Consider the following 25,803-nt stretch of genomic DNA (forward strand, 5'->3'; position numbering starts at 1 on the left):
ATTAACATGTATAGATCAATTATTATACATCATGTACTGTGCAATGAGGCTAACTGAGATTATCTCAAATTTTACAAAACCCTATAAAGTAGGAGTGGTATCATTTCACAGATGAGAAAAGTGAAGCTTGGGCATATTAAGTAATTTGCCCAAGTTCACCGGGTAGTAGGTAGTGAGGTGAGAACCTGACTCCAGGCAGTCTACTTTCAGGGACTGAACTCTTGGCTATCTCTCCCCCCACCCATGCCTCCAATTACTGCGCCCCTAATTGCACACAAGGCACTGAAACACTGGAATGCACATGTGAATAAGACAAGAGTCTCTGACCCCAAATAACTTACATTCTAATAGAAGAGACATATTTTTTAAAGTAAATAAATAATAAAATAATAAAAAATTACAATAAGTTCCAAGAAGGAAACAAACAAGGTACTATGAGAGAATAATGGGGTCGGCGGGTGGGGAATATATGTTAGTAGTTACAGAAGTGGAGACATTGAAGTGGAAACCACAGGAAAAGAAAGAGCTGGTTAATCACAAAAAGAGCGGGGAAGAACATATAAGGCAGATGCCTGTCCAAAGGCCCCGGCATGTTTGGGAAGCGAAAGGGAAACCGCTGAGCTGAGTGAACGGATACAGGAAGGACGGGTGAGAAGAGAGTGGACAGACAGGAAGCAATCAGATTAGGCAGGGCCTCGTAAGCTATGGGAAGGAGTTTGGATTTATGTTTCTAAATGCAAATGGGAAGCCACTCCAAGTCATTAAATGGAAGAACAATGTGATTCAATTCACATTTTGCTTTTGCTAAAGTGTTGAGCACGGGCTGAAGGGGACCTGCCTGCATGAAGCTAATACTGTGGTGGGGGAAGACAGGCAATAAAATAAATGAGTAAGATACGGAGTACAGTAAAGCAGAAAGCAGAGTAGCGAGTACTGGGGGAATTTAACATTTAACATAAGGTAGGTAGGGAAGGGCTCACAGAGCAATGACCTTAAGGCATTAAGCTAGTGATCCATAAGGCTATCGTGGGGAACAGTGTTCCAGGCCAAGACACAGCAAAGACAAAGGCCCTGAAGTGGGAGTATATCTGATGTGTCTGAGGAACAGCAAGGAAGCCAGTGTAGCTAGAGCAGAGTGATGGGGTGAAAAGTAGGCAATGAGAGCAGAGAGGTAACAGGAGAGCCAGACTGTATAGCACCTCGTAGATCATTGAAAGGACTTTGCCTTTTGCTGTGACTGAGGCAGGGGACCACTGGATGGTTGTAATTGGAAGAGTAACGAGATCTGCCACAGGTTTCAACAGGATCCCTCTGGCTGTGAAGGGATTAAACTGGGGAGAAGGGAAGCCAGTTGGGGCATCACTGCAGTAACACCGGTGAAGATGATAGTACCTTGAACTAGATCTAGCGTAGCAGTGGATATAACTGAAGAAGACACAGATGGCAAGGAGCACCTGAAAAGATGTCTAATACCATTAGGGAAATGCAAATTAAAATCACAATGAGATACCACTACATACTTCTTAGAATGGCAAAATATAAAATGACTGACCCATTTAAAAAAATATATAATTGCTAAAATATAAATATCATTATAAAAAAGTTATTTTCATCCTGATTCTAAAACTTTCTGCCTGACTCAGCACAAAAAAGATTGAACCAGGAGTTACAGCTTCTGTCATCTAGTCTAGGCACTATTGTTAATTATTGAAAGTTCATTCTTTAGCTCACGTCTGCATTCATTTACTCACTCCTTCAACTAACAGATAAATACTCGTGATAGGTCTTCTCTGGGCTGAGTACTAGCAATACAATGATGAATGAGATGTGGACTCTGTCTTCAAGTGGTTTACAGCCACTTCTGGCAAGTAATCTTGAGTTTCTGGGGCTCAGTCTTTCCATCCTCATCTCTTGTGCCTCCTTTTGCCCTCCAGGTATATATGGAACAGCGTCTTTGAATATTCTGTCCCTTTCGCTTGAATGGCCTTCCTTTCCCACTTTCTCTCCTCCCCTCCACGCTAGGCTGCAATATGACTTTTATGATAGAATCTTTTCTCTTATTTTTTTTAGTAACAGCTTTACTCACATAATTCACATACCATACAATTCACCCATTAAAGTGTACAATTGAATGTGTTTTAGTATATTCACCAAGTTGTGCAAACATCACCTCAATCAATTTTAGAACATTTTATCACCCCAAAAGAAACCCCATATCTATTGGCAGTACTCCCCACTTACCTCCAACCCCCTCAGCCCCAGGCAACCACCAATCTTTCTGTCTCTATAGATTTGCCTATTCTGGACATTTCATATGAATGGAATCATTCAGTATGTTGTCTTTTGAGACTGGTGTCTTTCACCTGGCATAATGTTTTCAAGATTCAACCATGTTGTAGAAGGTATCGGTATTTCATTCTTTTTATTGCCAACATATAGATACAGACATAGATGTAATCACATTTTATTTATCCATTCATTAGTTGATGAATATTTGGGTCATTGCCAGTTTTTGGTTATTAGGAGTAATGCTGCTATGAACATTCATGAGCACGTTTTTGTAGGGGCATGTTTCATTTCTCTTGGGTACATACCTAACAGTGGAATTGCTGGGTCACATGGTAACTCTAGGCTGAACCTTGCGAGAAACTGTCAGTCTGTGTTCCAAAGCAGCTGCACCCATCTACAATGCTACTAGCAATATGTGAGGGTCCAATTTCTCCACATCCTCGCCAGCACTTGATATCATCTGTCTTTTTGATTACAGCCATCCTAACAGATGTAAAGTAGCACCTCATTATGCTTTTGATTTGCATTTCCCTGATAGCTAATGATGATGAGCATCTTTTCATGTGCTTATTCACCGTCTCTATATCTTCTTTGGAGAAATATCTATTAAGATTCTTTGCCTATTTTTTTTTTGTGTGAGGGAGATCAGCCCTGAGCTAACATCCATGCCAATCCTCCACTTTTTTGCTGAGGAAGACTGGCCCTGGGCTAACATCTGCGCCCATCTTCCTCCACTTTATATGGGATGCCGCCACAGCATGGCCTGACAAGCGGTGCATCGGTGCGTGCCCGGGATCCAAACCTGGGCTGCCCGCGGTGGAGTGTGAGCACTTAACCACTATGCCACGGGGCCGGCCCCTCTTCGCCTATTTTTAAATTGAGTTAGTGTTCTCTTATTAAATTGTAAGCATACTTTATAAATCCTAGTTACAAGTCTCTTATCAGATATATGATTTGCAAAAATTTTCTCCCATGCTGTGGGTTGTCTTCCCACTTTCTTCATAGCGTCCTTTGAAGCACAAAAGTTTTTAATTTTGATCATGTCCAATTTATCAATTTTTTTTCTTTTGTTCCTTATGCTTTCAGTGTCATATCTAAGAAACCACCGCCTAATTCAAGGTCACAAAAATTTATGACTATGTTTTCTTCCAAGAATTTTATAAGTTTAGCTCTTACATTTAGGTCTTTCATCCACTTTGAGCTTATTTTTGTATATGGTATCAGATAGGAGCCCAACTTCATTCTTTTACATGTAGATATCCAGTTTTCCCAGCACCATTTGTTGAAAAACTATTCTTTCACCATTGAATTTTCTTATTATACTTGTTGAAAACTGATTGACTGTTGACTAGAATCTTTTTGAACCCTCTCCCATGACAGTAAGCCACCACTTCTACTAAGCCCTCATCTTATCACATTTAACTTCCTCATCAGACTACAAGAGTTGTATGAGCAATAAACATATTTTATTTCTCCTTGCAACCGCTGTGCCTATTTGTGAGTGACACACAACAGGTTATCAGTAACTATTAAATAAATAAATGCGTAAAAATGAGCTGAGAGTGATGAGCTATAATCACTCTCAGCTCACTCCCAGTCTAATCGTCCACAACATGAAGGGGGCAGACTAAGCCATTCAAGTCTTGTTGGCTGTCAGTGCCCAGTGAGCCATTGCCCTTTACTGCCTGAGGCCTCCCTCTGATCCCTCCTATGTGGCCACTGAAACAAGGGAGACTAAAGCTAAAAAATACCTTCATGAATGTTATTGCTATGTGGTTAAAAAGCATCTTCTGAAAAATGTTAAGCTACATGAAGTTACTCTCAACTACCAGCAACGGTGGTGGGGGCAGGGGGAGGGTGATCATAGCAATTATAGTTTAAAAATACCTTTATTGTGGATGCCTCCTGAAAATACTGCTGGAACACACTGATGGATCTATGGTCATGATTGCCTCTTCTGAGTTACAGTTCAATATGAAGCAGAGGAGAGGCAAATGCCCAGTTCTTAGTGTAATGCCTCTGGAACGCCTTCTAAAATCTTTCTCATTTTCTCCTCCTACTGTTTTTCCCCTTTTCCTCTACTCTTCTTTTCTCTTCTTGTTTTTATACCTGAAAGAACACTAAGGTCCCTCTTTCTCTCCTGGCTGATGAGGTAAGTCTAAGGTACCCTAAGTTTAGCATTTGGAGACTTCAAACTTCAGGCTCTGCTCAAGAACAATCATCAGTAAGTCACACTGCTTGTATTACATATTAGTAAGATATACTGTATAAAAAGATATATCTACATATAGACTTTAAAATATAGACATAAATAGGTATTTGATCCATCCATTGTCTTAACTCCCCCTTTAGACTAAACCATATCTGGTTCCTGTTATATAAACCCTTATATGGCTTCATTCACTATACACATAGTGGACCTTCAGTAAATTAGGGTAGAAATACTGACCTTGCCCTATTATTCTATGATAAACTTAAGTGGAGAGACAAGTTAAAAATGACAGCCTAAAGTTTCTAATTCAAATTAGGATATGACAGTTACCTTTCAGTATGAGTAAATTAAGATTTCTATGCAGAAAATTCTGAGCAAGCCAAAGAAGGGTCCAAAAGAAAAGGTAGTACTTGCAATGATGGGACCATCTTTCCAGTGGAACAATTCTTTCTCCTCCACTTTCTTAAGATCTCCCTAAAAGTTTTTACCTCCCCTTTTTCCTTGGCTGCCATTCTCTTTAAGAAGACATGAGCACTCCCTTGTACATTAACAGGAACTTTCAACCATTGCTTGACTCAGGATTTCTGAAGCCAGGCTAATGCTATTACTTGAATGATCTATTACCATGGAGAGAGAGAAAGAGATAGAGAGAGAGAAAGAGAAAATATTAGAACTTCAGGTGTAAGTAGAGAGATTCTATAGAAAGAAGAATTTTCCATTCCTCATAGGGAACTCCAGAAATTCTCAGGAGGACAGAAGGCAGGGCAGAGATAAGGACACTGTTGCTTTCTTCTCTTTTCCCTAAAAACTAAATGTTAGAGTAATTGATCCACTTAAGTATAGAGGTTAACATCAAAAAGGTTAAATTACCTTGACTATATGTTAAGAATAGCAATATGATAATCTAAACACCTCACAATGTATTAACAGTCATGAGCAGCCTACAGTTATAACCAGAATCTCTGTCTAGGGCAGTCTCTCACACTGGACTCCAAAGAGGGTCAGGGAAATATGCAGGCATATGTGAAATCTCTAACAGGATTTAAAATTTTTTTGTTTTCATTCTGATGATTAAAAATATCAAAAAAACAAAAACTTAATATGATCGTATTCTGGGTCACCTGGGTCCAGAATTGCCACAGCATTTCATTCCACGGTTACATTTATGAGAGTACCAAGTGAAAACTGAAAGTGAAAATATTAACTGTTAATGCTGCATTTCTCCAGCAGCAACACATGGATGTGTTCACGGGGCTCATGAGTTCACATGTGCTGATGATATTTAATTCCACAGGTTTGGTGAAAGCTGGCTACTCCTCCAAAATACTACCTTTGACAGTTTGCTGTTGCCTAAAATCTTTCCAGTAAAACATCATTCTTAATTCAGAGTAGGGCTTTAAACCTTACTGCAAATTAAATATCTGTCTTGTAATTAAATTCAACTGTTTAAAAGGCTAGACATTTTATTACTCTATTATTAATCATAATGAAAAGAATATGACCTAAAATTGCTGATGACAGTAAAATTTCATTCTTATAATCTTAACAGAAGTGTCATTTTTATAAAATCAGAATAAATAACTGGAAAATTTCAAATGACACTTTAGACTCCATGTGTTTTTTATTGATTGTATTAGTACTTAATTCATAATTAGGAGGGGCAGAAAAATACTTCCTAGATAGACAGGAATTTGGAGCTAGAGAAAACCTTAGCTATCACTTGTCCAAGCTTCTCACTTCACTGGGAAAGAAAGTGAGGCTCCGAGAGGTTTGCTCAGAAGTTCACTGAGAAGCCAAATCAGGAAGTCAAGTCTTTGGAGCCCCGGTCCAGAGGTAAAGGTGTACCCTGTGTAGTCCGTGCTTCACCCTCCATCATTAGTCATGTAGAAATCTACAAATCTTTAATGTAACTGTCAATTCTTCATTTCTAGAAAACTGATCCTAGTAATTCTAACATTGTTAATAAAATGACTTTTTACCACGTTATCTGAAATTTGAAAATATTAAAATTGTTTCACTACATAGAAAATACTACAAAGGAAATGAAAAACCTATGCAAACATTCCCAAAATATAATATGACTTTGGGGCCGGCCCGGTGGCGTAGCAGTTAAGTGCGCATGCTCTGCTTCGGTAGCCCGGGGTTCGCAGGTTCGGATCCCAGGTGCGCACTGATGCGCCCCTTGTCAAGCCATGCTGTGGTGGCATCCCATATAAAGTAGAGGAAGATAGGCAAGGATGTTAGCCCAGGGCCAATCTTCCTCTGAAAAAAGAGGAGGATTGGCACTGATGTTAGCTCAGGGCTGATCTGTCTCACACACACGAAAACATATAGTATAACTTCTGTGCCTGAATGCCAGGTGTGCAGTATAAGGAGGCAATTACATTGAGATCCTGAACCTATAGAAGCCCATTTTCTATGGGCAATCTTTCCTAACAGAGATGTGGCACTTGAGATACTGAGGTCAGTTACACAAGCATGCTATGGAATCAAAAGACACCTGTGTTCCTTGAAGGCATCCTCCTTTCCCACCACTCCCGTCCCCATTCCTTTGCTCAAGCTGCCACGTAGACCTTCCAACCAAAATGCCTCCTCTCCCATCTATGCTGGGTAATATCCTAACCACACTACAAGGATGTCACTTGTCCCTCTTCTAAATCCCCATACTCTTTTGTAGTTTGGTGATGATAGTTACCATGTTCTCTTTAACATATATTTATTTGCATACCTGTCTTATATACTCTCTTCTTTAAGAACAGACATTCATTCTGGGCCAGCACGGTGCATGCAATATACAGTTGTTGAATCAAAGCAACAAGTGAAGTTTAGGGCAAAAAGATTCTAAATTTGTAACAGCGTTGGTTCCCTTCAAAATCTGACTTATTGTCATTTTCCTTTAAAAGTACCTGTAAATGACCATACTAAAGTGATCCCTATGAAGAATAGGCAGCAATACATAAATATGCTTAAGTGAAAAAAGTAAAAACCAAAATTATATCTAGGCTATGTTTACTACTTGCAAATATTATATATGTACATGGACAAAAAGTGGAGGGTAAAACAGAAAAATGAAAACAATTTGCTTTCCTGGGTGATGGAATTATCGGCTTCTGTGAAGGTGCTTATGTTTATACAATAAATATTGTTTTTAAATGTATACACATGTAATTAGTAATATTTATCCTGGATATTGGTACTAATATTTCTGAGCTGTAAAAAGGGCCTATGTCCTACGTCTAATGCCTCCCAGCTGGCTGGTCTACGCAGACACACAGTTTAAGAGCTGCTGCCACCTGGCAGCGATGAGAATGGCAGCCTTGGTACCAGAGAAGACACTCCGCAAAGGTGGCAGGATGGCCCTGTGAGTCCAACTTTTAAAGTCAAAATAAGCATGCGCTTTTTTTAAGGACCAAAATGTGTACCATCCACTAAAATGGAAAAATATAGCAAAAATTATATATCTTTAGGGCGAGCAGTAGATGAACCTTATGACTTCCTTAAAACACAAAAATATTCCTTGAGTTCAATTTGCTGCTTTATAGTCCTATTCAAAGGCAAATATTCATTTCTAAATGTTTATCCCATAAGGCATATTATTTCTAAATGGGCTTGTTTGCTTCTTGTTTGTACCCTTATCGCCTGAATAGCCGCAAACTGCTATCTTCAGATATATTGTTTCTCTTGATGCATTTGATTTTTAAAAATAAATTATTATGGTCAATAGCACTACCATCTTTGCTAGAAAATCAAATGACTCTTTTGTGAGCATGTGAATTTCTCCAGTGTTTCTATAAACAAGGTACACATAACCGTCAGCTACAACCCGGCCCAAATCATTAACAAAGTTACTAAATGCTAAACGCCCCAAGGATCTCCAGCTTGGTATTATTCACTGAACTGATTTGGAGCTGTTCCTTTGTGTAAAAAAACCAACTTACTTTTTTACTGCTAATTTTGTGACTTTACCAACATAATTATGATTTAAAATGAAGAAATTAACTTTACATGATGTCTTAGAAAAACAATAAGTTCAATAATCTTTTATTAAATGGGGATATTTTAAATTATTTACATAATCCTACTCGTCCCATTCAAGCATCACAGCGCAAGAACAAAAGAGGCTGATTTATTAGACATACGCCAGGCTAAAGAATTTTCTCAGAATTCTTGATTAGGCTGTGATAAGAACACAAATTTATCTAAGTATCCTGAACAATGCTTTAGGCCATACTTAGGGAAGATGCTATAAAAAAAGCTTTATTGCATCACACACATGGAACCAGATTCTCCCTCTCATGGGTTGTAGCCAGCATGAAGTTCACACTACATTAATTTGCACTTGTCGATATGCTGCTTTGCAAGTATTTTTAAGGCATGTTCAAATGTGTACTCTGTCCCCTCAACTAGAATATAAACTCCCTAAGGGCAGGACCTGGGCCTTCTGGTTACCACCCCGTGTCTAGCGCGCTGGTCTGGGTAGGCCAAGCCCCCTCGAGCGGCTGTTGTCTGAGTAAGGAGCAGGGAAAGAAATGTGCAAAGCCTCCAGCACTGAGCAAGGGTGTGAAGAACACTGGAGAGCAACTCTGTCATCACCAAGACCAAGTGATTACATGTTCTAACCGCATGCCCAAGTGGCCCCTCTCCCAGTCCTCTTTTAGAGAGAGAAGTGAGACTGTGGGACTTGGATAAGCCTCTGAAGTCTAGCTCCCAGAAGCCGTCCATTCTCTCTCTTCAAGAGCCTTCTGAAGAGAGTACCCAGCATTACAGACACAGAGCAGAGCACAGAGGTAACAGGATTTTACTCTAACCTGCAGGTGCTAAGTCACAAGTAGAAAAGACTAATGCCACTACTAGCCACTTGAACAGAGACAATGAAATATTTCTAGGATGCTTCCAGAATCAAATACAAGACAGTGGACCTCAGAGGTCTATTAGCTGGGTCTTCAGGTAAAGCATGTGGCTACTACTGTTCAAAACTAAATATTTCAGGGAAGAAAGTCCTGTGGCCTGTTGCAACAATCTATTTCAATCTTCTTACTGTCAGAAAGTTCTTATTTCAGGCTATTGTGATTTCCAGTTGCTATGATTAAATTGCTTTGTTCTTATTCTTTCCATACTGAAGATCAAGAATAAGTGTTTAACTTTCCCCTGGAAAAATATCTGTCAAGTCCTTGAGGATAGGGAAGCAAGGTTTCAGTCTTCTCTAAGTAAAGAGGTACAATTCTTCAACTTTTCTTTATTGCTTTTATTTCTCTGGCCTTAAATAGGACTTACTTTTAGGACGTGCAGGTCTTCTTCTCGTCTTTACACAATGCCATACAAAACAAAATCACTTCTTCCAACAATCTAATTAATTCAATTGAACTTAGGAAATAATTCCCATGTGGATACAGTCCACATTTACGGTCAGTATTTAAGTGCTGAATCATACTGCTGTAGATACGAGCAACCCTCAAACTCTTTTATTCTAGCGAAAACTCTAATGTTCCTAGCCAAAATTTTCTGTTTTATTTCTTTTGTCTACGCACTCTTCTCTTAAATAATTGCTTTGATTACCCCCGTCAGGTAATTTTGAATTTCAATGCTTCCTACTAAATATTAGCCACAACTCCAAAATTATAACTTAAACAATACTAGTGAGAAAGTCTTCATATCTCTGAAAAAAAATTATACCAACCTAAAAAAATTGTAAATATAAAACAATTTTTAATATTTATATTTATACTCCCATCCAAGCCATTATTAAGCTATGTGCCACTAATAAGATAACGACACTAGAAATAGTCATACACTCACTTGGCATGACACTAGATGATTAAGAGACCAGGACGTGGCACCCTATACTGTAAAGTACTCTAAATCCATTAAGTTATCATTTAAGACTGATGAATCTTCAGTCTCAAAGCTCCACATTCTCGTAAGGCAAGGGAAACTTTGACAGTTGGAATTCCAGACTTAGGGCAAGGGTTGGCAAACCTTTTCTGTAAAGGGTCATAAAGTAAATATTTCAGTCTCTGGGGGCTATGTGGTCTCTGCCGCGACCCCCCACTCTGCCTCTGTAACAGAAAAGCAGGTAAGACAACACATTCACAAACGGGGGCGGCTGTGTCCTAATACAACTCGCCGTGTGAGAACAGGCAGCAGGGCAGATTTGGCCCGTGGGCTGTAGTTGGCCGTCTTTTATGGACCCCGGGTACACGGGCATATTAAACATGCACGCGTGTCTGTGTATGCAAGTGGGAGTTACATACGTGCACCACACACCAGATCTCTGTCTGCCGACCCCACAACCACAGCTGCATCGTGGGCACGTGATCAGTGCTTGCAGTTTCATGCTCTGTGGTTGACGTCTTGAAATTCTTAACGATTTTATACTGGAATTTGTTGTTTTGCAAGTGAAGTCTGTGGGACAGTGGAGCCCGGCTCATGTGTGTGGTCCTGTCTCTCCGCTGCCTCATGGCAGCCCGGGGACAGTTCTCAGACACTTGCTCCCCTCCAGCTTCCTCCTGCCTGCTCCTGCCTTGTGACCTTGCTGCCCTCCACCCGGGGTGGCCTGTGTTCTGCTGTTGCTCTTTGCTCCTGGTGGGGGCGCAGATGTGAGCCCGGGGAAGGTTGGGTTGAGTATGCACACCCCTGGCGTCTCAGGGCAGGACCTGAGGGTGACCATTGCTGCACCAGGCTGGCAGCACCACAGTGCACTCAGTGGGCTCGGTCTGGAGCCTCTGCCCACCCTGATCTAGGTACCAATGTGTCCCTGGCGGAGGCTGCAGTCTCTAGGGGGCTGCCCATCTGACCGCCTTGGGATGGGAAGACTGATTCCCTCCAGTCCCTGCTGGGGCCTGGTGTGTAGGTCCTGTGGCTGGAGGCAGGGAGAACCCAGAAGCCAAGGGCCCACGTGCACGTCCAGTCACGGGGCGCCCGCGGAGGTCTGCACTCTCCCTGTGCTGGAGGCACCCTAACACTAAATAGCAAATAAAAAACACCACGACAGGCTGAGGGAGAGAGAGACTGCGGAAGAAAGAAAAATGTTTTACATCTTAGTACCTTTAACATCACTCTTTCCCTGCTTTTGAACAAAGGGCCCTGTAATTTCTTTGCACTGGGCCCTGGTCAAAGGTTGGGGGCTATAAAGAATCATCTTCCGAGAGTCATCTACCAAAACGGAAGTTGACAGAGAAAACTGCACTGATGCATCACTCCTCTCTGAGTCAGTCAACCTTTGCAAAGCGACGGTCACACCAGGGCTTCTGGCAGCATTCCTATGCTGCAATGGAAGGCTCTGAGGTGAATTGTGTGTGTTGAGTTTAGACTCTGAGGGGCTCCTTTCAGGACATGGTGATTGGGGTTGCTGCCTGGGAGCCATTTCCCTCAAACCATCTGCACAGCATTAATTCATATTTCTTAACAACGAAGATGAGGCACCTTATAAATGTAAAGCACAATCAAACATTACGTATGAAATTTAATAAGACAACAGTAGACAAAGTTGAAATTTTCCTAAGGTTTCTCTTTATTTCCTATTAAAGAAGGTAATACTTTCACGTTCTAATGTACAAAAATATACCTGTTTTCCTAATTTGAATAAACCAACTGTAAAACAAACATTGTTGAGATGGTCAAAGAAATTCGAATATGGGTTGGGCATTATACGATATTAAAGAATTATTGTTAATATTGTTAGGTGTGATAATGACATAGTGATTATGAAAAAAATATCCTTCAGAGATGCACACTGAGTTATTTATGGGTGAAATAACATGATGTCTGAGATCTGCTTATCTTCAGCAAAAGAAGAAGTGCAGGAAGAAAACAGAAGAGGAGAGGAAAACGGAGAAGAAAAGATAGAGAAGATGATGATGACAAAGAAGACAAAAAAGGAGAGGAAAAATGTGAGATAGATGGAACAGGATTCACAACATGATGAAGCTGATGGAAATGTGGGAATTCATTACAATATTCTCTTTATCCTCAGATATGTTTTTAAATTCCCATAATGGCGTGTGTGTGTGTGAGTATATCTGTTGCCTACAGAAAATTTCTAGTAAAAAAAATTTCTAGTAAAAATTGAGGCACAGATTTTTCATTCTCCTCCATACCAAATGTCTCTCTTTTTTTTGGTACAAGAAACACCCTCTGAGGCTGACAGGAGCTCTCTAAGTTGAAGAGATACAAAGGAGTTGATGGGAAAGACAATCCACCCATCAGTTCCTGACACAATATAAAAAGGAAAGGCAGCAAGTGGGAGGAAGAGATTGCCATTGTTATGCTCCTAACCTTTCCTTCTAATTATGCCAGAGTTAAGGCTCGGGTCACGAGGAAAATGATTTTGGTGGTCAACCATTTGCCCTATTTTGTATACATCAAAAAAAGCTCTTGTTCTCGCCACATTCCAAACTCACAGATTCCCATCTACTTTAAAACTGTATCAAGAGGTCAGATTAACAAAAATACCAATAAAATGACTATAGTACAAGGAATACCTTATTTGTAAACCTAGAGATAGCCCTCTTGTCATTCTGAATTGCGTGATATGTAACACATTAAAAGTTAAATACACTTCATATTATTATAGATAGTTTAGATAAATGCTCTATACACGCAGCTTCTAAAAGTTAAATGTAAATTTCTCTCTAGAGTGCAGACGGTGGCCAAGCAAAGCAGCTCTTGGGTCTTACAGACAGAAGGTCAGGTCACGGCTGAAAGACCAAAGAACAATTGCTGCTTTGCACTCCAGATCATTCATGGAATGAGACACCACTACCTTCTTTTCTGAAACTCTGTTCAATACAAAATAGTCACAAAGAGTACCTATAAGATTTCCTCACACGTTGTCCAAGGAAAAATGGTAACAGGCACGGCACATCACATCACAAGCATCTTGTAACTGTTCAGAGGTTTTACTCCTAACTCTCTGACCTCCTAAAAAGGCACATCTCTATCTAAAAACAACACTCAAAATCATGATGAAAACTGTTAGTGTTTCACTGTTTAGCAAGAAGTGTTTACAAATGAACCCTGCTCCTTTTAAAATCCTGCAATTGTAGCCTCCACCCATCACTGGTTAATTAAAATGAGATACAGTGCTAAAAGAGAAATATTACAAATACATCTACACAGGTTATTCATTTACAAGTGATATTATGATTGTATTGTTCCTATAGAGGTTTTTCTCTCTAGAACATTATAATGTAATTTTAAATAACTCAGAGACTTTTTTGCTATATTTTTCCAGTTAGTCCAAAACGTTGTTGGCAGATGCTATAGAATAACATAAAAGGTATATAAGAATGCTAGTGAGCATGCCAATATGATACCTTTTTTTAAAAAGTCGTAATACATCAGGAAAGGAAAGTTCTGTGTTTGGTTTGGTAATCCCAGACCTTCGGTCCCTGATAGAAAGGATTTTCAATTCCACTATCAGGCACGCCCCCAAGTGGAAGGAATAACATAGTTTCATTATTTGTACATGTTAATAATGAAAATTCTTAAAATTTAAAACTCGTTATAACACTTTGAATATAGTAGTATAAAGGCAGAATCTGATTTTAGTTGCTTAGATTTTAATTTGGTGCCAGGGATTTCAGTTATGATTCCTGATAATTTCAGTTATGACTCTCTGATAATTTCATTATCACTTCCATTTTCAATACTTTGCATCATTTGCATAGAGAGTTGACTGGGTTGAAAGGGAAAATATGTTGGAAAATATGATAAAAAGCTTTGAATTAGATATATATTTCAAAAAAATTACTTAAGGCTACCTGCTTTTAAATCGTAGTGATTTCTTTAAAATATTGACACTGAGAACTCAGTCTTATTATTTTAATTACACAGATTTATCAACCTGTTTTCATTGAATATAAAGAACGAATGCCTTCAATGTTCTGTACTGTAACCTAAAAATACAAATCAAAAGTCAGCCTATTCGAACTGCCTCTCTAAAAACTTTATCCATTTGTCAATTAAAATCGGAGTATCTACATGATCTCAACAAAGATATAACATAAAACATCTGTTCAAACTGAAATTGAAGTAAGCAGTATTTTCTCCCTTACATTTATAATTTCACTGTATTTAGGCTTCCTAAGCGAACATATTCATGGTTATCTTAGTTAAAACTGGTTTCACTCTGCCAACAATCAATTTGATTGACATGCTTACATATCAACTCATCTCATCTTACAAATTTTAAACTTTTTCACTTAAAATTGGATTCAAGTTGGCATCTTTCAAGAACTTTATGTACGTATATTTTAGGTTCAAACTGTGCATTAGAACATTTTTTTCTGCTTTTGTAAGTAATAGATATACATATCCAAATGTATATTTATGACCCGTCAGATTGGAATTTTATATGCGTGCAGTTGTATTCTCACCATTTCATGTGAAAGGTGATTTTAGGCAACTATAAATGAAATCCTTTTAATAGTATAAACTGGATTGTTCCCTTAGTTAGAAACAATATAATAGAAATAAATGAGTTAGGAATAAAACCACATCAACTTCACAAAGAATGTTAGTTACGTCTTGAATTGCTGCACTTAGGCTTGTGGCATCTCTTACCTGATCTTTAATTTCAAGATCCCTGTCAGTTTTTGCTCTGTACTCTCTGTGCTCCTTTTCTGCCTCATCCTTCTCCATTTTGGTTTTATTCAACTGATAGCGCATTTCCCCACACACCTGTTAGATTATAAACACTACATCAATAGCTGCTGGAAACTACCAGGTGCTGTCTGCAATTAGATCTTTTGGTGCCCCCTAGAGGTCATATAAATAAAACACAATAGAACTTTTCTAATGGCATTTTCTATTAGAATATGTAATACACTCTGTTAAGATGTGGAGGCAGTATCTGGGATTATTGAGTCTAACAAATTACAGATAGAGAAGTGCATAACTAAGGAAATTAAGTAATGTGTCCAAGATTTTTTATGTAAAATAATAGTTTCAATTGCATATTATCATCCAAAATGCACTATCATCTCAATTTTAATGAGGTAAAGTTATTAATTAAAATATTAAGCTATGTTATTATTCATTCAAACTGTTATAGTTAAATAAGTAGACACTCTACATTATAAAATATTCCTTTAAAGACTTTATCAGTTACACTGTTATTTGAGGAAATTTATCAAGAAATGTTCTTGCTGCTAATAGGCTATGTTATTGATATTTAGGTGTGCAGGAGTACCCAGTATTTACTGAAAGCTTTGTAGATAATGTCAATCTTATCATGCATAATACTATGTATTTAAGTTAAAAAAGACTGTCTGGTAAAAGTCATAGACTGCACCTAGGCACACTCTGGATTTATAACTGTAGCATTCATTCAGTATAAAAAGAAAATATACATTTAAGTGAAATGATTTTAATATATCATTAAATAACACACACAGTATCTTTAAAATGTTGTGCATCATCCTTTATACAATGTGTTGTTGGTTTTTTTTTTTTTTCAGTCCAGGGCCACTACAGACATAAATATATTTGGAAAATGCAATAAGCAGAAAAATATAAATAAATTATGAGCCTTTGTGATAACTGAGAACCTATAAAGAGATCAATTAACACACAAATCTGTTGAGTCAGCTTCTAATTTACAAACACAAGTTTTAAAAAATCATGTATCAACCAATGGTTATACTTGCTTGAAACTTTTGGTATTTCTCCAAAAATGATGATTAGAATTTTAGAAATTAGTTCCATCATTATTGAGGTATTAGAATCTTATAAAACCCATATGCATTTCCTATGTTCAAATAAAAAATACTTATAAAAATAAAATAATCCGTGTTCCAAAGTATAGCAACAAGACAGAAGAAAAAGTCAGTAAGCATCTCCCCAGTGGCCCTCAAAAAGCTAGAAAAAGAATAAAATTAGTAAAAATTCTATTTGAAATTCAAATGCCTTCAATGTGTGACAGGTGATCCTTCCCATTTCAAAAAAATTAGTAATTTACAAAATGTTATTAATTTTAAAGCTAAATAAAATTTAAAAATAAAGAGTGACAGAAAAACATTAGAGGGGCCCTAAGTTACTTCCTTTCTTAGTTCTTCACTACTCCAATCTATTTGATTTACATATATGAATGAAACAAAAAAATCCAAATTGATAATACCAGAAAATAATAATTACATAACCGTGGTGTATAAAATCCAACATCAATACAAAATTACTCTATGAAATAAATGTCTAAGCATTAGGTCCTATTTAAAATTATTTTATCCCTTAATTTTATTTTTAAAGTTCCCTTACCGAAGTATTTTCAGTTTAGAATTTGCTAAGTTATCCACAACACTTAAATTCCATCTAAAATAAATCACCAAGTCAAATTGAATTAGAATTTTATTATCTCAGGGATGGAAGCGATCTCAAGGCACTCTGCTGATGCTTGAGTCCTTGTGGACAGTTCCAAACAGAGAGTTCTCTCCCTACAGTGAACTGAAGACTCTCACCACACCTTTCACTCATAAAACCTGGGTTAACCATTTCCTTCCCTGGCACCAATTCCATTAGTTCTACCCCTGCCTCCACAGAAACACATCAGTTATATTGGCATATATGATATTTTAAACTTCTACATTAGCTAGCTGGAATTTTAGAAAGCAAATAGAGAATCATAGAAATTCAAAGAAAGAAAAGAAAAAATAGGCTCCCTTTCTTAATATATGTTAAAGCTAATTTTAATTACTAAATTATAAAGCAACAATGGCATTAAAAATGCACCAAAATTTAGGAAAATATGTTGAGAAGTAAAATGCAATATGAAAAGAGTATGTCATTTTAAACAAAATTATCTGTGTATGCATTGGTGAAAAATAAATTGATTTAATTTATTACATCATGCATGCCCATGCTTAGTTTCTTAGTTTTATACAATTGATTACTGAAATCTATATGGACTTCTAGTGTTTCTTAAATAAGCACCTTAACATTAGCCAGTGAAGATCATTAAACATTTTAGTTCTTGGTTTACAAGTTTGTGATGCCCATAGCACAGATAATGTGCTATTTTAAAGTATAAATGATAAGGACCAATAAAATAAGGAGTTTTAGTATTACAATCTTGATTTCAGAGACCAAGTCTGAAAAGGAATGGGAGGTGGAGAAATTTTTGTGTTAAGCACACTGTTCACGTTGTAAATATGTCTTTTAGTATTATTGTGAAGAACAAACCTATGCTGTCTCTTGCAAAAATTACTCCTAATTGACTAATTTAGAAATACAAGTTTTATCAAACATTCAATAATTAAAGTAAAAAGACTTCCTTATTTACAAGTCTGTCTCAGCCACCTAACCCTTCAGCTCTTCGGGGACGTTAATTGTGTCTAATTCATCTTTGTATTTGTGGCGCCCAGAGAGAGCCCGCAGATATAAGTAAATGTTTGCCAAATGACCATTAGGTGGACCTTTATTATCTTGAAGTTACAAAAGTTTTCTACCCCAAACTTCTTTCTGAGCTTTGCATATTAGCAAAAATTTTTTCAAAGAAAATATTTAAGCAATTATTAAACTAAAATATCTCTTTATACCTTTGTGACATCCATTTCCTGGGAAGCAAGCTGGTTTTGAATCTCCTCTAGTTGATTAATAGCTGCAATCTTCTCTCTTGTAACCTTTTCCACCTGGGCCTCTAATTGGGCAATATTCTGAGACAGGGTCAACATCTGTAAGAGGAAATAAAAGTCCTAAATGATAATGTCATTTGACAAAATAAATACTAAAAATATCTTGAATGAATAGAGTCAGCACGGCCTTGGGGCTCTCGCTGCAAGTCATTTCTCTGTGGATTGGGTATGTCCATTTCTCCACGTCCTCAACTCATTTAACCCCCATGACCTAAATATGTACTTCCCTCCTATTCATTCCCTGGTCTCTTCCCTCATTTTAGAAAACATTTAACAAGATGATAAAAATCAAAGTTTTGGCTGAAACCCTAAGGTGACAGATATCAGACACCCATGGAAGTTATGAAAGAGACTGACATGGATATATTTCAGAGGAGATGTCCAGGAATCAGACAACTCTTAAACCGTTCTCCCACAGAGAAGGCATAAAAGGACTGATTGGGAGAGCTAGGGAGGCAGGAACCTGTAAAGAGAGCTACTGGTGCTCTAAGAATCCCATTCCACTTACCCCAGCAACAACAAAGAAGAGGCTCTCTGTAGCTCCCTTTGTTGGTAAAACCTCCCTGGCCTGCCCATTATCTAGCTATCCCTATTCCTCCTGCAGGATCCTTTCAGCCATTATCTCCTCTCCTCTACTGACTTCCAGCTCCCAGCACAAAATAGGAACCCTCCATATACTCCACTGATATTCAGCTAACGTGCCCTGGGACAGTCACGCCTGCTGTTTGCAGACAGCACGCATTCTCACTGATTGTTGCCCACGCTGTCCTGGTGGTTTTATATTTTCACTATTGCTCTATCACACCCCAGCCTCTACACACCTCTCACGCAGTACTTCTCACACTGTTTTTAGTTGTCTGTCTGTTTCCTCATTAGACTAGAAGTTCCTCAAGGGCAAGTTCCTCGAGAGGCACCAAATGTCTGATGAATGAATAATCAGAACAAATGGCTTTTGTGAGGGACTCTATGGGCTCTTAGTTTTGCTTCTCAGGGTTAGAAATGCTTTCTAGATCTCAGATTTAACTTTTATAGTATTCTGTTTGCAATTACGTTTTACTCTGCTCCAGTACGTCAAAATTCTCTAGGCTCTTAATTTCTTATTTGTAGTAGCCGTTTCAAAATGAAGAAGAAACGCTACCTTCCCTCAGAGCAAAACATAGAGGGATATCTACCAGTTTCGAATCTGTTAAAACAAGACGGTAACGAATTTGAAATAATAATATTTGAAATCTACCGTTGTACACGGTATGGGTATGAACTCAATTTTACAACTGAAATCAATAACTAAAATTTTGTGATAAAAATCAAGATTGCCTTTGAGTGATATAACTAGCAAAGGTGACACATGAAAATAACGGGCCTCTGATAGCTATTTTCTAATTTAGAAGGTAGAAGTATTAACTAACTTTTCTGGGGATTGTGAATTGTATAGTTAACTTATGGTTGTTTACAGGTACTTCTTATCATCAAAAGATTGGCTACAAATTTAACTTGCAATTAAATTACTTTTACTAATACCAAGCTATGAACTATCCTTATGCATATTACAATCTGAACCTAAAATTAAAGGTCAAAAGAAGTTAAATGTAATAAACCAAAAATATTAATTTAATTCCCTTAATTTAAAAATTCAAGTTCATGAGTCTCTGTATTATGAATGTGTAATTATGGCTTTTCCGGAACCATACAACAGCAACAAACTCTAATTACCAGGTACTAAAAATCATATTTTAAGTGGAGATAGATCTTGTGGTAAACATATTAACATTGTGTGGTTTTTTAAGTAAATATGCTGACATTTATTTTGCTAGTTGTGAATTCTGAGTCCGTTTCTATTATAAGGCATCTAACAAATCTCACTCTTTCCATATGATTCCCTTCCTCTGCCACCCATCACGTCTTTCCTCTGCCCACTACCTGTCTGCTCCCTCCTGTCACCCACTTCCTGAGGCCTCCCCTCCTGTTGTCACACCTTCTTTTTCCCCACGCCCACCATCTGGAAGTCAACATTACACCGCAGGGGCTTCTCCACCCACATCTGTTGCAGAGACAGAAGTAACAGAGACAGCTGCAACACTGCTGGATGCCCAGGGCGTTGACATCAGGCAAGTCCTTAACACTTTGACGGGGGCAAGCAAGAGACAAGGACACCCCAGTTGAGAGAGCGTGATGGAAATCTCTGCACTAGAGCAGTCCCTAGTGTACTGAGCACCGTGCAAAGCAGTCCTCCCTCTACAAGAGAGACAAGAATTCAGGATTCTAGCGATGGGCTGTTATCAAGGGAGCCAACTGAGAAAATGCGGGGACCACAGGGGCCGCTCAACAAAGATATGATGGATGATGGACTGAACTAGCAAACCTAGTGGCTCAGAGCAACCAAGGACCATGACTGAGGACAAACAAACTCACAGCAGGCAACGTTCATGGGGAATGATTCCAAATCTGTCTGGGTAGAAGGCATCTGTTCTAGAGCTTTCCACACACATGAAATTTAAAAAGAAGGAGTAAGAAGAAAGGAAAGACAAAAAATAATAACAAGAAAGGAAGAAAATCTAGAAGTCCCACAAGCATTCCTCACTATGGGAAAGCAGGGGTCCTTGCTCTAGCATGAGCTACAGAGCACCTACAGTGTGAGGATTCACTGTTCAGTCTCCCTGTGAGATTCACCTCCTGTGCTAGGCAGTGTGACACACATTCTCTCTTTTAATCCCCTTGGAGAAGGAATTATGTCAGATTAATTTTCAGTTGAAAAAATAAGATTCAGAAAATTAAGTAACTTCCCCAAGTTCATTGAAGCTGATAAATAAAAAGTAAAGGTGGGCTTTATATTCAAACCTGTCTGCTTTTCCTAACATGAAGTTCCAAGAAATCCATCCAATAGGCTACTTCTCTCTTTCTCTAGAGAAGAATAATAATAGCTGCCAGCTAAAATGTATTAAATGTCCACTCGAAGCCAGGTATTGTATTAGGTACTTTCAAAACATTATGTTGTTTAATCCTATCAGTTCCTTGAAGTAGATCAACTCTCTTTTTTTACTCTTCTGAAAGCCACTTTCTGCCACTTCCGGGTGAGAGCACTTGCCTCAGTGCTGGGACCACACTCGACTCTTTATTCATACATCAAATGTCAGCCAGGGCTTACTGGGGTCCAAACAGATGACTTGGACTCAGAAATACATTGTTTATCTGTGGCCGCCTTTATTCACGAAATGACTGTCAGGATAAGAAAGAGGTTCTGTTACATAAGAAAGCACCAGGAACACTGTCTGGCACATTTCAGCCTTCCTTTGTCCTTTCTTACCAGGAATTCTCATCAACATATTTTTATGACTACTCAGCAGGACAAAAGGTTTCTAAACAACCCAGATAATAAAAGTCACCTAAATGTGAACATGGCTGGTCTTTGCTATTGATACCATCCTCTGTCTCACTCAACACAGTTCACAACTTTACCTCCCTCCACGCCTTATTCATGCTGGTTATAGGCAGCATTCCTTCCCCCACATTCTGCATTTCTGAATCCTACCTATCCTTTGAAGCTCAGTTAAAATGCCACCTTCTCCACAAAGCCCTCCATGATCTCTTGCAGACAGGGATCTGTTCTGATCCTCTGAATTCTCGGCATTTTAGTCAGACCTTTCCAATGGCAGGGGACCTTTTTTCTTCCCCTTGTATTGCATTCATTCATTCATTCAACAAATATATATTGAACACATTTTTTGTGAGAGGGATGTGCCAAGCAATGAGGATGTTAACAGACCACACATTCTAGGAACTCACAGTAAATTAGGGGAGACAAACAATTCAACAAGGATTTGCAATCCACTGAGTTATGGGAACCCACATGAGAGGCTCCCCCTTCATCTTTGGGAGGCTGTGAGAGGAGGTGGTATCAAGAAGAACTCTGAAGGATCAGTCAGAGAGGGCAGAGGAAGATATCTCTAGGCAGGGGGGCAAAGCACACGCCAAGTCCTGAGATGAAAACACAGTACGGCAGACTGGCATGTCGGCACGTTTGAGGAGGTGCAAGGAGGCCAGTACGGTGGCGATGCGAGGAAGAAAAGTGAAGGGAGGTGGGACTGGAGAGCCAAAGAGAGGAGGAAAAATGTAGAACCCTTATGCTATGCTGAAGGATCCTGAATTTTATCCAAGGTGTTGCAGGGAGACATGAAGGATTTGAAAGCACGAGACAGACATATTGACACATTCATTTTAGAAAGATCATCCTGGTTGTAGTTGAGAGAACAGATGAGAAGGAGGTGAGACTGGAAGCAAAGAGACCACTGGGGCTGTAGGAATCATCAAAGGTGAGATATGGATGGCAGTGGGATGGAGAGACCAGGCAATGTAAAATTCCTGGAGGCCCGAATCGCTAGAACTTGGCGACTTAATGATGTGCCAGGAGAGGGAGGAGACAAGGATGACAGCAGGTGGTTCCACTGGGAGAGGGAAGATGGGAAGTGAAGCTGGTTTGGGAGCTCAAGATTTAGGAATTGATACCATATGTATGAAATTAAAGCCACAGTAATGCTAAAGACACCTAAAGCTCTCTGCTAAACTCTAGAGCCTTCTATCAAGCAGCTTTCTGGATGTATCTCCTTCATTGTCTCTAAAGCACTTTAAATTCAGAGTAACCTAAAAGGCACACACCATTATTCTCCCAAATCAGGACTACAGAATCAGAGAAATCAAGGAAAGAGAATCTTTTAAGGAGAATAAAAACTAAAAAATATTCACTAAAAATAGCACAAGGAAGTCTTCAGTGAACATAGCAGTGGTAATTTCATTGGCTGTGGGCATAGAAGCTGAAATGCAGTAGGCTGATGAGCGAATGGGAGGAGAGAAAAAAAAGACAATACATACAGACAAATCTTTCAAGAAACCTGACTATTAAGGAGAAGAGTAAGCAGGGAGATGGAATTACTGAGGTGGCTTCCAACCTTGGCTGCACATTGAAATCACCTGGACAATTTTAAACAATACTGATACCTGGATCCAACCCTCAGATGGCTTCACATAATTGAGGTGCAGATTGGGCAATGAGATTTCTGGAACTTCTGTGTAGCCAAGATTGAGAGATTGTTTCTTTCAACAGGTGAGAGAAATTGGAGAGTATTTTCCTGATGATAAGGAAGAGGCTGTAGTGAAGGAAAGGTTGAAGAAGAGAGGGGAACTAATGGAACAAGGGCCCTGAGGTGGTGGAAGAGGATGGGATCCAGAGCAAGGGGAAAGGAGTGGAATTAGGCCTCTCTCATTCTGAGAGGGTTGGGATGGAGGAGAAATTTCACTTTAAGGCAGAGGTGAGGGGGAAGATATATAGTTGAAGTGGTTACCACCTAATGGTAACTAAGGCTTTCCGCTGAGAATGAGGGGAAAGGTAGCATGGCAGAGAATCGGAGGAGATTAAAGTGATTTGAAACAGTCCTTGAAAAATAGGCCCAAGATACTATTGCTTCCCACCTGGGACTACCATAATTAGTTCCCACCTGATCTCCAGGCATTTATTCTGGTTCTCCTTCCAATCTATTGACAGATGATTTTTCTTAAATGTAAATGGCATCATGACACTGCTCAATTTAAAGCCATTCAATGGTTTTCCAATACTTTTTGGATAAAATTCAAAACCCTTCACCGGGATTTTAAGGCCTTTCATGATTTGGTCCCTGCACACTTCTCCACACTCCTCTCCCACTACTCTGTCCCTCACCTCCTAGACTCTAAATTCCTTCTCTAAATTCCTAGGAAGTATGATGCTTTCTACCTCCAGAGTCTTGGGGGTATTGTTTTCCTGGATCTGAAACTCTTCCTCTCAACTCTCTACCTGGCCACTCCTACTCAACCTCTTGTCTCATTTTCAAAATCTCTTTCTTAGGAAAGTCTTTCATGACTCCCTAGACTAGGCCATATTTGCCTGTGATACATTCTCACGGGACAGTATACTGTACCTTCATGCCTTTATCACAGTGGTAATTAAAAACTCATTTATGGAAGTATGTGTTTAATGTCTGCCTCTCCCCCTAGTCTGTACGCTTCCTGAGGGAAGTGCACTGGTCCTGCGACTACCACATTCCCAGGCCCTCCAACTGACATCTGTTGAAAGCTGCATCAACGGGAGAGAGACGAATGCACAGGAGGACTGCTAGAAAGCACCAAGAGAACCCTGGACACTGAGGACCATGAGGGTATAGTGGTGCCATCTGCAAGGTTGTGGGCTTTTCACCAGCTGAGATCACCAACCCAGGCCAGAGAAGGTAGATGGTTAGACTGACCTATAGTTGGGTTTTTACAGGCATAATTTAAAAAAAAAGATAAAAAGACAAGGGAGTTGACAGTAAATGCCTCAGGTACCCAGAAGACTTAAAACTGGGCAGAATTGGTGATTTTTCTCTTTATATAACCTCAGGCTTGCACACTGCCCTGCACACAGCAGGTACTCAGTAGATATTTGCTGAATGAGTTAATTACCACATTTTGGAATGTTATAACAACACAGCATTTAGGGTACAAAATGTGAGTCTGCTTTAATAAAAACAAACAGAACATGTAGCAGTTGTTTTGGTTACTTCAGGGACCACATCCTGCTCAATTTTACTCTATTGTAGCAACTTTAAAGCTAGCTTCCACTCAACTCTGTATTCCAGTTTGTTACTGTTTTTCAAACTGCCCATTTCATGTTATCTGTTCTTTTTGCTGTTAATTTCTCCCTTCCATTTGCTCATCGGGTTACGGTCATTATTCTTCATGAAATTAGGTAGAACCTACTTTGTACAGTGCACATAATCACTTTTTCTTGGTTACGTGGTTTCTTATAAGTGTTTTCTCTTCTGCAAGTCTAATTTGGGAATGGGCACGAAGCAGGGGAGTCATCTGTTCTTGATTTAGCCAAGGTTGAAATGAAATCTGGGCATCTGCAGAGCACATGCTCTCCCCTTACAAACATGAGAGAGGGAATCAAACAGAACAGCAGGATAAAGTAGATTTCACAATTTCATCTGATGGAATCTAATTGATTATTTTATTTGGAACAGTCAGAGAATATAAGTTTTATGGAAAAATAGAAAATTTTTATGAACTGTAAGTTGTAAGAAATTTGACCACTTACAAGGTTTTAAAATTTAAAGTTCATTCAAGAATTGCAGCCTATAGAATCAATGACATCACCACAAACATTTCTTCTGCAATGTGGATAACAAATTGAATCCTCAAGTACCTTTGATTCCATGTCCTCCCTTTCTTTTGTTATTTCTTTTTTCATCATCTCTTTCTCAAAGGCCCTTTTCTCTTGCTGAGATGCAAGTTCTTTTTCAAGCCGTTCTGTCTGCCTCTCCAGTTCGCTCTTCAACTGCTCACACTGGATTAAAGCCTGCCAGAAAAAGACAGTGAAATGGAGCTTAGAATTTACAAAAATAAGGGGAAAATGAGACAATTAAGTTTTACTTTTATTTAAAATAGTTAAACACATTATAGAGTCTATTAGAATAATTTAATATTTGTTTGTTAACACCACTTACTCATCTAAAAAACAGTATTCAAATGTTACATTGATGCACATATTTCAATTTTCATACTTAAGGCTATATTAATTTATCAACTAACGAAATTCAGGTAGTGCACCTTGATGAGGGCCACTGATGAATCAGAATTCTGAAAAAAGGGATCAGAAAAATGAAATCT

General features: G+C 38.7%; 1 protein-coding gene across 1 annotated transcript in view; it reads right to left on the reverse strand.

Annotated features, from left to right (window-relative positions):
* The window catches only part of SDCCAG8 (SHH signaling and ciliogenesis regulator SDCCAG8), a 226,350-nt gene that overhangs the window by 142,513 nt on the left and 58,034 nt on the right, over positions 1-25,803 (reverse strand). Inside the window, exons 10-12 of the mRNA XM_058533531.1 lie at positions 25,340-25,492; positions 18,034-18,168; positions 15,065-15,181 (exon numbers count right to left, since the gene is read on the reverse strand). Coding sequence (XP_058389514.1) covers positions 15,065-15,181; positions 18,034-18,168; positions 25,340-25,492 — 405 coding nt within the window. The remainder of the gene's footprint in view (positions 1-15,064; positions 15,182-18,033; positions 18,169-25,339; positions 25,493-25,803) is intronic.

Source organism: Diceros bicornis, chromosome 38, assembly GCF_020826845.1.
Source record: "Diceros bicornis minor isolate mBicDic1 chromosome 38, mDicBic1.mat.cur, whole genome shotgun sequence".
Taxonomy (NCBI): Eukaryota; Metazoa; Chordata; class Mammalia; order Perissodactyla; family Rhinocerotidae; genus Diceros; species Diceros bicornis.